Here is a 14,846-nt window from a genome sequence, read left to right as displayed (position 1 = left end):
CTTTCTCATAATGATACTTTAAATAAAAAATGAAATGAAATATGAAGTCATCATATTGTTTTTCATGGCTTTTTACTTTCTATCGTTTTATTACTAAATAGGGAATTACAAAAATAATGAATACTGCACTTTAGAAAATTAAATCCTTTATCACCATTTAGTCATATCCTAGTCAAAAGTATGGTTTGATTTTTGGTTAAGATTCTTATGTGATTAATCACTAAAAATACTATAATTACTATATAACATACAACTATCCTAAAACCTTCACCATATAAAACAAATGGCATAGCATTCTTTAAATGTACACATTCTCCAAAAACCACAACTTTAACAAAAAAGCTTGGTACACTTCTATGTACTAGTACCAATGTACATATATATTCACATATTAGTGAAAGTTTGGCAATGCATAACTTAAAGAAATTCCCATACAGAGAGGCCTCTGTAAAGAATTAGGAGTACTATATATACGTAAGATGTCTCCTAAAGCAATTAAGCTAAGATAGAAAATGGAACTCTAAGAGGCTGCTACATAAACTGTTGGTTTTCCGGCCTCAGATTAGTCTACACTAACCACTTACTCACCCACATAGTATTCTTCCTTATTTTTATTAAAACCAAATTCAATAGGCAATATTCTAATTAGTTTATTCACTTAACTCTCATGGTTTTTACATATTTTCTTTCGGTTTTTCTCAGAATTTCTTAAAACATGATCAGAGAAACTCTAATCTGGCAACTCAGTGACTAAAAGGAATTTCAGATATTATAGAATGTGTATACCCACATTTAAAAAGCTAATACTATTACCCATAACCTTAATCAAAAGTGAATAGTATGATAAAAATTCCATACATTTTGGAATCGCCAACATTCATTTAGCTAGCAGACAAAGAGAAATAATCTTGAAACGAATGTGAAAATGGAGTCATCTATAAACCAAAGCAAAACACATAGGGAACAAACACATAAATCCTGACTTTTTAATAAGGCACAAACCAAGGAGGCAGAGGGCTCAGTATAAAGAAGGAAGAGAAGCTCTTTTAACAGCTCTTAGAAGGCAATAATACACAGAAGTATAATTTTAGAAGCAGCCACTGCTATTATCAAATTACATATTATTGTTTAGCACTACATCAGGAAACATCAAAAAGTCAAGCCACTCACTTGAGAAACAGTGATTTAACATATGCATGGTCTCAAACAGTATATTTTTTCCTATAGTTAGAGGGTTGCCATAAAGAGTAATTTATGACAAAAAAAAATATTATTTTACTGCCTTTGATAAGTAATAATTTATGACAGAAAAAAATTATTTTACTTTCTATGATAAATATATCAGCTGATAAAGAAATTCCAGGAAATAAATAATTTCAAAGTTTTCCCCCAATGTTGCCTATTTCAACCATCTGATATCAAGGAAATAATTCAATATAAAAAAGCATTACTCAGAATCACAGATCTTCAAAGAAAATTTCCCCATAAATTTCAAAATATTTTCCATGCATTTTCATAAAGTATCAACAATTCAACTAAATCTTTTTTCAAGTAAATAATAAAAAACTGGATTAATTCTAATAATTAATACCTATCCTTCTCTGGAAAGCGATTATTTTTTAGATGAATGAATTGTATAGTTCAGTTAATTAAATAATTATCTGCATTATCCCCTTGCTTTACCATTTTATCTGCATATCTCCTTGCTTTAACATTTCCATTAATTTAAAAAATATTCATTACTGATGTTTTTCTAGTTCTAGATCTCTAAAATGAGGAATTAAATTTACCTAATCATAGGACGTAAAAATCAAATCAAAATAAATAAATTTTTTTGAAATTATATGGCTATGTTTATTTTGTGAGAAATAAAATACTCAAAATTTAATAATAAAACAATTTTATATATTAAAATATCAAACTTTAAACATACAGTCACAGAAGTTAAAAAGCTATAGGAAATTTTGGAGATTTTTGTATTGCAACTTCACATCAATAAAAGAGGCTATTATTGTCATTTAAGAATTTATAAATTCAACCATTTACCAAGTATTTACAATTGTCATTCTTCTCAGTTTCAAAGATAAAAAGGTGAATATATTATTTCACTGCCCTCAAAGAGTTGAAATTTTAGTGCAAGAGTTACACTTAAGCAAATAATAATATAATACGATATAATAAAAGAAAAAATAAAGATATATTCAAAATAATTTCAGGTCAAAGAAGAAACTTTTCTGGAAACAAACAAATGCCAGGAAATGCATTGCAAAAGAGGTGACATTTAGCTGGGGCCAGAAGAAAGAAGGAATTCATTGAGAAAGAAAGACATTCCAGAAAAAAGAACAGACATATGAAAATAATAAGATCTATTCAAGGAATAGTAAGTTTAGTGCAACTAAAAAGTGCGTCAGTAGAAAGAGAAAGAAATTTGGACTTTATGCTAAATGATAACCCTCTACGAGGACTGGTGAGAAGGTGAGGTGCACAAAAGGAGGCCCAATTCAAAGAAAGTGACAATGGAGACAATGGAGGAAAAGACAGAATGAACAGAATTTTCTGATTATTCCTAAAGGCCACAATCAAAGGTGACTAATATTTTCAGCTTGAACGAGTATGCCACTAATGGAACAAGATAATCCAGAAAAGGAAACAGGCCATTTGGAAGAGAGAAAAATTACTGAAAAGGTAAGGGTAAAAGAAGGTAGGGAGCAAAATTCTAGGTATAGCATAATTTCTGATTCCACTATGGACATACGAGTACATGTATAACTAGATTTAAAGAATGGAGGCAGGAGAGAAATAATTGGAAGTTATCTTTATATAGACAGTAATTTCATCCTTTCCTCCGGCCCTCCTGTTACAACATCTCCAGGATCATAAAGATGAAAGCCACATACTAAAAATAGGAGAAGGAATCTAGAGAGAACCTGATTCCTTGCCTTTGAGAAGCTGTACCAACCCTACAATTGCCCACCTTGGAACTCCTTGTTTATTTTTCCTCACATAACATCCCCTTACATGTTTAAGCTCCTGCTGTCACGATTTCTGTTACTGACAGTCAAATTCATTCCTACCCAATGCAGTGGTCAGCATAGTTTTGTCTGCTCCTCTTCTGCTCCTCTCCATACTCTCCCCTGGGAGATCTCATCCACTTCCTCAGCCTGCAAAACACCACCTATGTGCTGATGACTCCCAAATCTAGATCTTCGTTTTACTCAATAAATGCTGAGCGGATATGACAAAACAGGACTATTCAAACATTAAACTTTTGCTATCCCAGAAAGTGATAATGGTATAAAACAATATTGTAATCTTATGGAAAGCTAAGTAATATAGAGTCAGCCCCTCATACACACTGTAGTAAAGTTGTAATCCTACTGTATGTATGTAACAGTTTCAGTGAACAAAGTAAGAGAAAAGAGGGATATTGTCAGGAAGTAAAAGAAAAAGAGAAACATATTGACTTACAGAAGGATCAAAATTCAGATACACAGAACTAGATAAATTGTGTATTTTTTCACAAATATTTCATTAAATAATTCAAAATAAAACTATTTTTTAATTTATGTTTTCATTGTGGTAAAATACACATTATATAAAATTTATCATTTTAACCATTTTTAAGTGTACAGTTCAGTGCCATCGGGTACATTCACACTGTTGTGCAACCATCACCACTATCCATCTCTATCCACCACTATCCAGAACTTTTTCATCGTCCCTGTGAAACTCTATACCCATTAAACAATATTTCCTATTCACCTCTCGCCTCAGCCCCTGGCAACCACCATTCTGCTTTCTATCTCTATGAATCTGACTATTCTAGGTACTTGAAATAAGTGGAATCACAGTATTTGTCCTTCTGTGCCTGACTAGCTTATTTCATTTAGCATAACATCCCCAAGGTTCACCTATATTGTAGTATCAGAATTTCCTTCCTTTTAAAGCTGAATAATATTCCACTGTTTGCATATACCACGTTTGTTTATCCATTTACCCATCAATGGACCCTTGGTTTGTTTCTACCTTTTGGCTATTGGAAATAACGCTGCTATGAACATGGGTGTACAAATATCTGTTTGAGACCCCGCTTTCAATCTTTTTCTGTATATGATCAGAAGTGGAGTTGCTGGACCAAATGGTAATTCTATGTTTAATTTTTTGAGGAACCGCTACACTGTTGGCCACAGCAGCTGCACCATTTTACACTCCCACCAACAATGCAAAGATTCCAATTTTTCCACATTGAACACCAACACCCATTTATTACCAGTTTCTGCTTTGTTTTTTGCTTTGTTTAGCTAATAATAACAATTCTAATGGGTGTGAAGTGGCATGTCTTGGGGGTTTTGAGTGGCACTCCCCTAATGATTAGTGATATTGAGCAACTTTTCATGTGCTTATTGGCCACGTGTCTGTCTTCTTTGGAGAAATGTCTACTCAAGTTGTTTGTCCTTTTTTCAACTGGATCGTCTGTATTTTTGCTGTTGAGTTTTAGGAGTTCTTTATATATTCTGGATATTGATTAAATACACCTATTTTTAAAGAGAACACTATCAAACAAGTTGCTACTTAAATGAAACTTAAAATACCATAAGAGAGTTACAGGTTAAATTACTATGAATGGCCCACTTACGATTAAGAGCAGTCTGGAAATATAATCCTTTAAAATATCAATTCTAAAATAATTTTAAAATCATCAGTCTCTCCCCAAACAATTAAACAGTCTTGTTTTTCTACAAAGTTTACATGGGTACGCAAAAATGTTTTAAAAATTCATGACTAATAAAAAAATACTAACAAGTAACCAAAATTCACATCATTCATATGAAATACTCAGATATCCACACTTATCAGGGTTTCAGAGTCACCACAATACATACCTTCAGGCAATATAATTCATATTTCAATCTATGTAAATGCTATGCCATGGAGCACACTTCTATATATCTATAGCTATCTATATCTATAAAAATAGAGATAGAGATATAAACTACTCTGTAAATGGTGGTCCCCAGAGTTGTACAATACTGCAACCCTATGGCACTCAACTACTAAAAGATGTATGTCTTATTTTTACTACTAGTATCTTCCTGTGGAGGTTCTAAGGGAGAATCCAGAAGGCTCTTTCCAGTTCTTATGGCTGCCAGCATTCCTCAGCTTACGGCTGTATCACTCCAATCTCTGTCTTTGTAGTCACTTTGCCTTCTATTCTTCTGTGTATGTAAAATGTCCCTCTGCCTGTCTTTTACGAGGACATTTGTGATTGTATTTAGGGGCCACCCAGATATTCCAGAATAATCTCCTCTCTTAAAGATCCTTAACTTAAACACTCCTGCAAAGTTTTTGCTCTAAGATGACATTTATAGGTCCCAGGGATTGTGATATGAATATCTTTTATGGGGCCATTTTTCAGCAAACCACAATGTCATTAGTCATTTCAATAACTATAATTTTACTACAGAAGCCAAGAATATGGAAACTATATGCATCTTATATTCTCAAATTAATTTTTTTCCACAATGTTCTCTACTCATATTAGTACCAACACAAATAGCTCCAAAAATGTACTATTTAAAATAAAAATGGAACATTAAGACTCTTATAAGAAATGCCTAGAGGTATAGTCTTAAGAAGTGATTCACTTTAGCTAAATTTAAAATACAATTCTTTAAAACCAAAGTTATTATCATGGCAATCCATTTCATTACAAATTTACCTCCAGATCCTAACTGCTTGTAGAATCTATATTCCAAATGTAGCTGTGGTGCTCTGGATTTCATAGGCTCCTAATTAAAAAACAAAGACCAATAATAAGTATTTAAGTTATTAAAAGATCACTAGGCCCCAACCCCAAATATTATAAATCTCCATGTCGACCCTTATATAATGTAATATTTTATTAGGCATCTCTGTCTAAGGTTAGATCCATGTAAAAATCAGCTTTACTTTTTTCAATGTAAAATAAATTAATGTCATAAATGTACATAAGATTAAATGCTATTAGATCAGCATTAGCTAAATTTATATGTTTGACTCTGATCCGGAAGAAAAATATACTCCAAACATGACCAGGGGAAAGCTGACCCTTACTCTCTTTCTCCTGTTCCCAGAAATTTACCTGTGAACTGTGTATTTCTCATGTAAAGGTTCTAGGATAAAGTGAAGTCATAGAAAAGTAAGAAAGAACAAATATGGAGGTAGCAAAAATTTTGACAGTAACAACGTCTTTTGTTTTTTTTAATTTTTAGTTGGGATATAGCTTACAATAAAACACAGTTCACAGCATTAGGTCCAGGAGCTTTGTTAACTTTATGTAACCCTGCAACCACCACCTCAAAAACCTTTAGAACATTTTAGCATCCTTCCCTCAGGGGTAATCACGTTTTGATTTCTATCACCTTTAGATTAGTTTTATCTACTGTTGGATTTCATATAAATGACATTATACGATATATGTTTTATATGCCTGTATCTGGCTTTTTTCATTCAACATAACGTTTTGAGTTTCATATATAGACACACACATACACACAGACAACATAAACAGAAGCAACATAGATTTTAGATGTAAGAAATAAATAATGTGTGAAAATATCTGTATGAAACAGCAAACTATAAAAGGGTAACAGGAAATCTGAACAAGCTCCAACAGGAAAATATAACAAGGTAACAAAATTTAAACAAAACCAACAGAACTTCAAGAAATTAAAAATAAACAAAACAAACAAAAAAACCTTTACAATAACCAATATTTAAAACTCAATTTGCCAGCAGACAACAGAAAAGAGAATTTAGACACTGGTAGATAGAAAAATGTCTATGGAATTAGAAAATTATATACTGTGTTTCCCCGAAAATAAGACCTAGCCGGACCATTCGTTCTAATGCGTCTTTTGGAGCAAAAATTAACATAAGACCCAGTATTATATTATATTATATTATATTATATTATGCCCAGTCTTATACTGTATTAAAATAAGACCAGGTCTTATATTAATTTTTTGTTCCAAAAGACGCATTAGAGCTGATGGTCCGGTTAGGTAGTATTTTCAGGGAAACACAGTAGAATTCATCTATATAAGTTATACAGATTGCATTATGAAGGAAGAGAAAAGGAAAATACAGGAAAAAAAGATAAGAGAACTGGATAATATAACAAGAAGGTCTAATATGCATTTGATAAGTCTCAGGAGTAAAGGAGACAGAAAAGTGAGCAGAACCAATAACTGAAAAAATAATTGCTATGAATAGTCTGATGAAAGACTACAAACCACAGATCCATGAGGAATATGAATCCCAAACAAAATAACTAAAAAGAAATTTACACCAGCATATAGTATAATGAAACTATGACCAATGACAAAAACTTCCGATAAGGAACTAGTAAAATCCCAGTGGAACAATTATAAAGATTAGTATAAAAGAAAACAATCAGCTGAGTTCTTGAGAGGCAGAATAGAGCAATTAAAAGTACAGACACTGAAACAAATGTACTGGGTTTGAGTCCTAATTCAACTATATGTACCAGCTGTGTGACTTTGGCAAGTTGCTTAACCTTTCTGTACTTTTCAGTTCCCTCATTTATTAAAGAGGTATGAAACTTTATCTTTCTCATATATACATTTACATGTTACATAATACATATTAAATAATACATATAAATACATATATAATAATTAAGGGGATAGTGATGTGGCACGAAGATAAACTAAAAAGGTATATATCTCCTTATATAAAATACACACATACGCGTACGTATATGACTTAAAACAGTACCTATCATACAGTGAGGGCTATATTAACTATAGCTCTTCAGATAACTATGTAAAACTACCTAAACATAAATGTAATACAAGATGCCCACTTAAGCAATCACAGATGAAATTAAATACATAACTTATTTAATCACTAATATTCCCTAGGTAAAAACAAACACCCAGATCTAACTTAGTTGAGGCAATTCAACTTGATTCCAGTACTTTACTAGCAGTAAAATTTTATTATACCACTATATAACAAAATTTACCTCCCCACAGTATGACATTTTCACTATTCATGAAATGCAGGTTACTATATAGGTGCAAACAAGGTATGAGGATGGTGGCTAAGGTGAAATTAACAACTTATCCTGAAACTATCAATCTGAACTACAGTAATATTAAATATGTATAAACCTCTACAAGAGATAGCGAGCTGAAAATAGTCACTGAAATTTGCTCTCTGAACACCACTGTTATCAAATAATGCCTTTATTTGTCCCAAAGTACAAAAATCAGACAACACTGAAGGTATACAGACATTATTTTCAAATGATTACTGTTAAGGCAGATTCTGAACAAAATGATGTTATCTGTTATAAACACATGCAATATACAAAAGAAACATAAGGATGAGGACATTAGATAGATAGATAGATATAGATATATTTAGTAAACTAAGTACCAAACTACAAACCAATAGTTTACATGAAAATTTTTTCTGCCCTGCCAATATATTTTTAGATAAATTTGAAGTGAACATGACTCTATACCATAGTTCAACCTCAAAATACTAGACACAGATGCAAAAATATTCCCAGTTCCCCAAAGAACACTGAATAACAACAATTAGTATAAGTAGAGCTGATCACTGCTTTAAAAACGTACACAGAGGAAGAATGTCCAAAAAAGAAGAAAATAAATAAGGGGATAGTGATATGGCACGAAAATAAACTAAAAAGATGACATATGCGTATATACATAAGGCAGCTGAAAGATGACATAATAAATGTTTACTAAGGCATGGTATCAACAAGGGTAAAAAAGTTCCAAATCTAAAAATAACAGGACCTAAGGGTCACCACTTAATGACTGAAACAGTTTATTCGCCTTAACCTTTCAGTTAAATATTCACATGCTCCCGTGAGTAGAGCTGCTCACTATGGGCTTCTGCATCAGTAACACTCAATAGAGATGCGGCCACCCTGCCATTCGTGTGCACCACCCCCACTCCCTACTGTGCTTCATACAAACTGACTCCCCTTCTCCTGATTTCATGCTCATGAGGGAAGCTTGGAATTTTACCTTGCCTTTTTATGTAGATCAGCCTATAGAAAGAAAGCACATTACTTATACTGATTGGGGCATTCTGGACCTGGAACAGTAAAAATTAACTCTTCCTAAGTATTTCTGAGAGCTCGCTCCATTGACTGTGTGAACTGACTGACTGTGAATCTACCTCTGACTAACAGTGACAATCTTAATGAGGTGAACTAACCATATTTTCTGTCATAAAGCCAAGGCCCAGACCTTAAAATTCAAACCAAGGTGAACTCCTTTAGGTAAATGCCCGTCCAAACCCACACATCAGCTCGCCAGTCTGCTGAGGGCACCACAACCCTGCTGGGCATCTTATTTCCCAGTGAAAACAACCAGCTTGGTTGCCGTGGAACTTGGTCGATACTCCAAGATACTCAAAATTAGGTGGTGCGGTTTTCTGGCTCATCCTAAAAGTTTTTCTGTCTCTCCCACTTGCCGCTTCCTCTAATCATCTCTCTTCACATAGCAATCTCACATTACCCTAAGACAGTGCTTACACTGGCAGGGATAAGATGGAGAATGGCAGGAAGACTGGAAAAACCAAGCCATGCTTAACCTCACGGAAACCTGGCTGGCAAGCCAGGTAGGAAAGTTGTGCCAGAAGAAAGTTATGTCTTATAAAAATTCACAAATCCCAACTCCTCCAAAACAAGATGCCTTACAGTTGTCATACCAGGCACATTTAGGACTTAAAAACCGTCTCCTGAGAGTTTGCTTTCCCTGTTATCCTCCACCCACATCAAGCATTTCTGAAACTCCGAAAGTCAAGCAATACCCAGATTTACCATAAATAAAATGTCAATAGAAAAACAGATTTTGGAAGCTACCTGAAAATGTATTTTCAAAGAATATAATTCTGAATACTAAGAACACTTTTGTCCAAATGCTTAAATCAGAAAGAGAAATCTTGTTTTATAATTTTTACCTAATTAAAAATGCCAATATGCCAGCTTCCTTAAATTAAAAATAGTGCCAAAATTCAAAACTGCTATTCTCTAATGCTGCCAAAGTAAAGGGATTGAGTTTTCATGACACCGAAAAACACAGACATCCTATATACATCGTCACATACTTGAAGGGCCTGATGATGATGCTAAGACTTAATACAAAAGATCAGTTATGCACATTACTTTCCCAATAAACATTCAAGTTATAAATTACATGAAAACAAACAGCAATTAAAATGTAAGTTAGTCATTAAAGAAATAACAAGGAATTAATCAAGGAAACATAAAACACATGAACTTACCAGTTTAATTGCCACATATTCATTTGTGTATAAATTTTTCCCTTGAAAAAGAAAAAAAAAAGTCAGATTCTATCAGTAATTGATTTTTAAAGATGTATTATGTAAAACTGTACTCTGGTTGAAAAAAGCACATAATACATTTAGATGAAGCATAGGTTTTTGCTTCTATTATTCAAAAACTGGCTCTGATAAACTAGTTAAGTACTTTGAGGGGAAAAAAGGGTTATTAGCATCTCACCTGATAACCAAATTAAATTCCAGATCGTTTAAGAGTTAGATATAAGCCATACAACAAGAAAAATATTTCTTTTATTATTTTTGAACTTATTTTTCAATTACAGTTGACATTCAAAGTGTATTAAGTTTGTTGTGCAACCCAATGATTAGACATTTACATACCTTGCGAAGTGATCATCACCCCGGTAAGTCTAGTACCCACCTGACACCATCTATAGTTATTATTAATAAAATGTTATTGACTATATTCCCTATGCTATACTTTACATCCCCATGACTATTTTTACAACTGGTAATTTGCACCTGTTAATCCCTTTCACCTTTTTTCACGCATCCCCTAAACCCCCTCCCATCTAGTAACCATCAATTTGTCTCTGTATCTATGAGTTTGTTTCTGTTTTGCTTGTTCATTTATTTTATTTTGTGAATAATACAGAGAAGTGAAATCATATGGTGTTTGTCTTTTCTCTGTCTGATTTCTTTCACTCAGCATAATACCCTCTAGATCCATCCATGTTGTCCCAAATGGCAAAATATCCCTCTTTTTTGTGGCTGAGTAATATTCCATAGTGTACATATACCACATTTTCTTTATTTATTCATCTATCAATGAACTTAGGTTGCTTCCATACCTCAGCTATTGTAAATAATGCTGCAATGAACACAGGGGTGCACATATCTAAGAAAAAATATTTATCACTCCAAAATATGGAAGCCTTTCTGAGTTTAAAAAAAAATGAAAAAAAGTAAAAGGTCAGAAGTTTTTATACAGATTTGATTGCATAAAATATTTTAAACTTCTGTATTTTGAAAAATATCTCTCATATACAAAGAATAGGTAAAAGACAAACCAGAATAAAGATTTAATATCATTAGTATGTAAAGTATTCAAATGAATTAATCTTTGCATTGGCATACAGAAAATAATCTAGGAAAATCTACAAGTAAAATATTATGGAGAATTCTGGAAGAAAATAGTATATGAAGACAATTTGATACATAAATTAATGTGGTTCTTTATAGGTATAATAAAAATAAAAAGTAGAACAGTGTGTGATTTCTGAATTTCTAGTATTTTTTCAATAAGCATGTATTATTTTTATGAGAAAAATAAAACAATGATAGTTGTGTGTTTTTTTCAACTATGATACTAACTGGTTCTGGTCACAGTGGCTACTGAACACAGAATGGACAATCACCAACTTTCACACATGTGATTTTCCAGCATAATACACCTAACTTCCTTTTATACAGAAGCTCAATGGAATTAGAATAGACAATCACCAACTTTCACACATGTGATTTTCCAGCATAACACACCTAACTTCCTTTTATACAGAAGCTCAATGGATGGCAGTAATTCTAGGCAAAATTTCAGTCTCAGATATGTTGCCTCCATTGTACAGCAGTATTTGTTCATACAAACATTATAATACTTTTCTGAATTTTGTCTTATTTTATAAAAATGAATGTAAAAAGAACATAAGCATTCATACTAATGCTAAATAGCATATGTCTCATAAACCCATTATAGTTGGCATACAGATGAAATTCCATAAGAATACCAAAAATGATGAACGTTAAACTGCACTCAGGTACTCAGAGCCCATAAATACAAAAAAAAATTAGAAAACATATATTTTTAGTCAATTAGCTTAGCATTTAGATGTGCCCTCATATGTATTTTCAAGAATATATTATGTATGAAATTTTCAGCTTCCTCTAGTAGGTGTACAGTGAATAATTCCAATGGTACAGTGAGTAGCTTAAGAAACAATTTTGTTTTGAGTAACAAAGGAACAATTCTGTTTTGAGTACAAAGATGGAATCTGTACTGCCTCAGACATTATTTTTTCGTAACTATTTTGTATATGATATTTACTCACAAGTACACCAGGGGTAAATGTTCACAGGACAAGAAGTTAGGTTAAATACAGATTCCATAGAACCAAAATATACCAAATAACTTCTAAAAGCACTGCTTCTGTTGACATTTACATGGTCAAATGTCTACTTTCAGATCACAACAGAAAGCACTAAATCCTAAAACTATCATCTTTTTTCGAATGTTAGAGATTTTGCTGAACTTTGAGGGATATATTTACAAACACGAACAATGATTCAACGATACGACCAAAGCATTTTTGTCACCTCGCATAGGCATAGGCCTCACAGCTGGCTTCTAATCAATACTTGTTATGTGCAGTAGCAAACACATGATGCACAGACAGTGTGTGTACAATAGGAGTGAGAGAAAAGGGGTGTGTGCATAGAGGGAATCCAGTGAAGAGAAGGCACTAAATAGATTCAGGCTAACGGATGTTTTAATCCAATTTTAAAAGACACTTCCAATAAAATTTGGTGCCATATTGAATTTGAAAAGATGGTTTTACTAATTTTGTGGTATTTGGATGGTAATTATTATATGAAACTATGTTATACAAAAACGATACGTATGTTTATAGGCAGGGACTACTGTACTAGTTACCCACCGATATCCATGCTCCCCCTTCTATAATAATAAAATGCCCAAATTTTAAAATAGTTGTCTAGCTAGAGACTACATTTCCAGCCCCTCTTTTACCTTGCACAGCCACGTGATTAAGTTCTGGGTATGAGGTGTGTTACTCCCTACTTCCACGAATAAATGTGTGCTCTCCTGGCTCTTTTTCTTCTTGCTGGCTGGGAGATGGCAGCAATGGAAGCAAGGACCTTACAGACAGAGGTGAAGTCCCATATTGAGGATGCAGAGGTACCTCGAAAGCCCTGGGTGTTCTCTCTCTGGTTTGTGTTATGTGAGAGAAAAACAAACTACTTTGCTAATAGGACTACATTCTGGATCTCTCTGCTACAGCAGAGTCTATTCCTTATTATTATACTTCTCAGATAAGTGTTATAATATATTTCAGTTAGGAACAGTAGAAAATGAAGAAATGAAGAATCTTCATTAAAAATGAAGAATCTACTCAAATCTGCATGTTTATTTGATATACAGTGTAAAGCCTACAGAATTTTCAACAACTCTTTAAATATAAACAATGAGAATTATGAGCAATATAGGACCAAGAAACATAAATGAGAGAAGTTACGGAAACTTCTCTGTGGTCTACTTAATTACATCAAGTTGTGATATTTATTTCAGATATGGTAATTCATAAAGCAATATATAACACCCTTATTCTGTGTTCTTTTATGGGATGGTCAGTCAGCTGTAGCCACAAGGGGGGACACAGAAGAGGCTCAGGAAAACAGTTTGTTGTGCCCACAGGTCCTAAGAGGGCGGTCACGGGAAGCATCACGTTTTGGTCAGGTGACAGAGGGCAGGAGCAAGGAAAGGGCTTAGTCCGAGGCCTGCACTGGAGTTTCTGCAGGAAAGGCACCACAGGGCAGGAGGAACAGTTTAGGACCAATTAGTTTGAATAATTCTTGTCATGAATAATTCTGGTGGCCTTTGGGCAATACAAGTGGTCTCTGACTGTCTTGTACCTGGCCACAGGATGACTGAGGAAAACGAAGGCTGCCTCCTGGAGTGTACAAGCCAGATGGAGGAGATGTGGCTCTGGACTGTTCGGTCTGCAGATCAAAGGCAGGCTCCCATCTGAGCCCTGGGAAAAGCAATCTCTCCCCAGCCAGAAAGGTTTTGTAAGATGTCAAAACATCTTAAAACATATACAGAAAGTATAAAACATATACAGAATATATAAAACATATCCAGAAAAAATGAAATATATATACAATACAACCCTACATTTTAGCTAGCTATATTTTGTCTCATTTAGTGACTGTCAAAAATATTTCTCAGATAAGTGTTATAATATGCTTTAATGGTCTAAACTAGAAATACATCTACTAATATGCAGAACACAAGCCTAACCACTAATACATATAAAGATAAAATAAAACCAAAAATACATTAACTCATCATTTTACAATAAAAATACACATAAAATGATATTTAAAACATTTACTTAAATGTCAGAGTATTATTTAAAATGTTTACCTATTTTTCAAAAATCTCAAGGCCAACTTTTTATGTTCAACTTTATTTTTTAAAATAATTACCCATAAGAGTAGTTTCAACAGTGAGTAATATTGTTCTCCTTGGGCATTTAGGGTGTGTGTGGAGGTGCAGCTCCTATTTAGTGTCCAAGAGGTCTGACCTCCTAAGCACCATGCAATGCGTGGAACAGTCCCCTACGAAAAGAGCTGTCCAGCCCAAAATGCCAATAGAACCTTTGTTGAAAACCACTTACCTATGACATGTATGCCCTATATTCTTT

General features: G+C 33.3%; 1 protein-coding gene across 11 annotated transcripts in view; it reads right to left on the bottom strand.

Annotated features, from left to right (window-relative positions):
* CSNK1G3 (casein kinase 1 gamma 3) overlaps nt 1–14,846 on the bottom strand; it is a 103,887-nt gene that overhangs the window by 50,220 nt on the left and 38,821 nt on the right. For all 11 annotated transcript variants that reach the window (XM_033110600.1, XM_033110601.1, XM_033110599.1 and 8 more), the window contains 2 exons: nt 10,330–10,370; nt 5,720–5,789 (listed from right to left, as the gene is read on the bottom strand). In XM_033110600.1, coding sequence (XP_032966491.1) covers nt 5,720–5,789; nt 10,330–10,370 — 111 coding nt within the window. The remainder of the gene's footprint in view (nt 1–5,719; nt 5,790–10,329; nt 10,371–14,846) is intronic.

The sequence above is a fragment of the Rhinolophus ferrumequinum genome, chromosome 7 (genome assembly GCF_004115265.2).
Source record: "Rhinolophus ferrumequinum isolate MPI-CBG mRhiFer1 chromosome 7, mRhiFer1_v1.p, whole genome shotgun sequence".
Classification (NCBI taxonomy): Eukaryota; Metazoa; Chordata; class Mammalia; order Chiroptera; family Rhinolophidae; genus Rhinolophus; species Rhinolophus ferrumequinum.
This window is presented reverse-complemented; position numbering and strand designations above follow the sequence as displayed.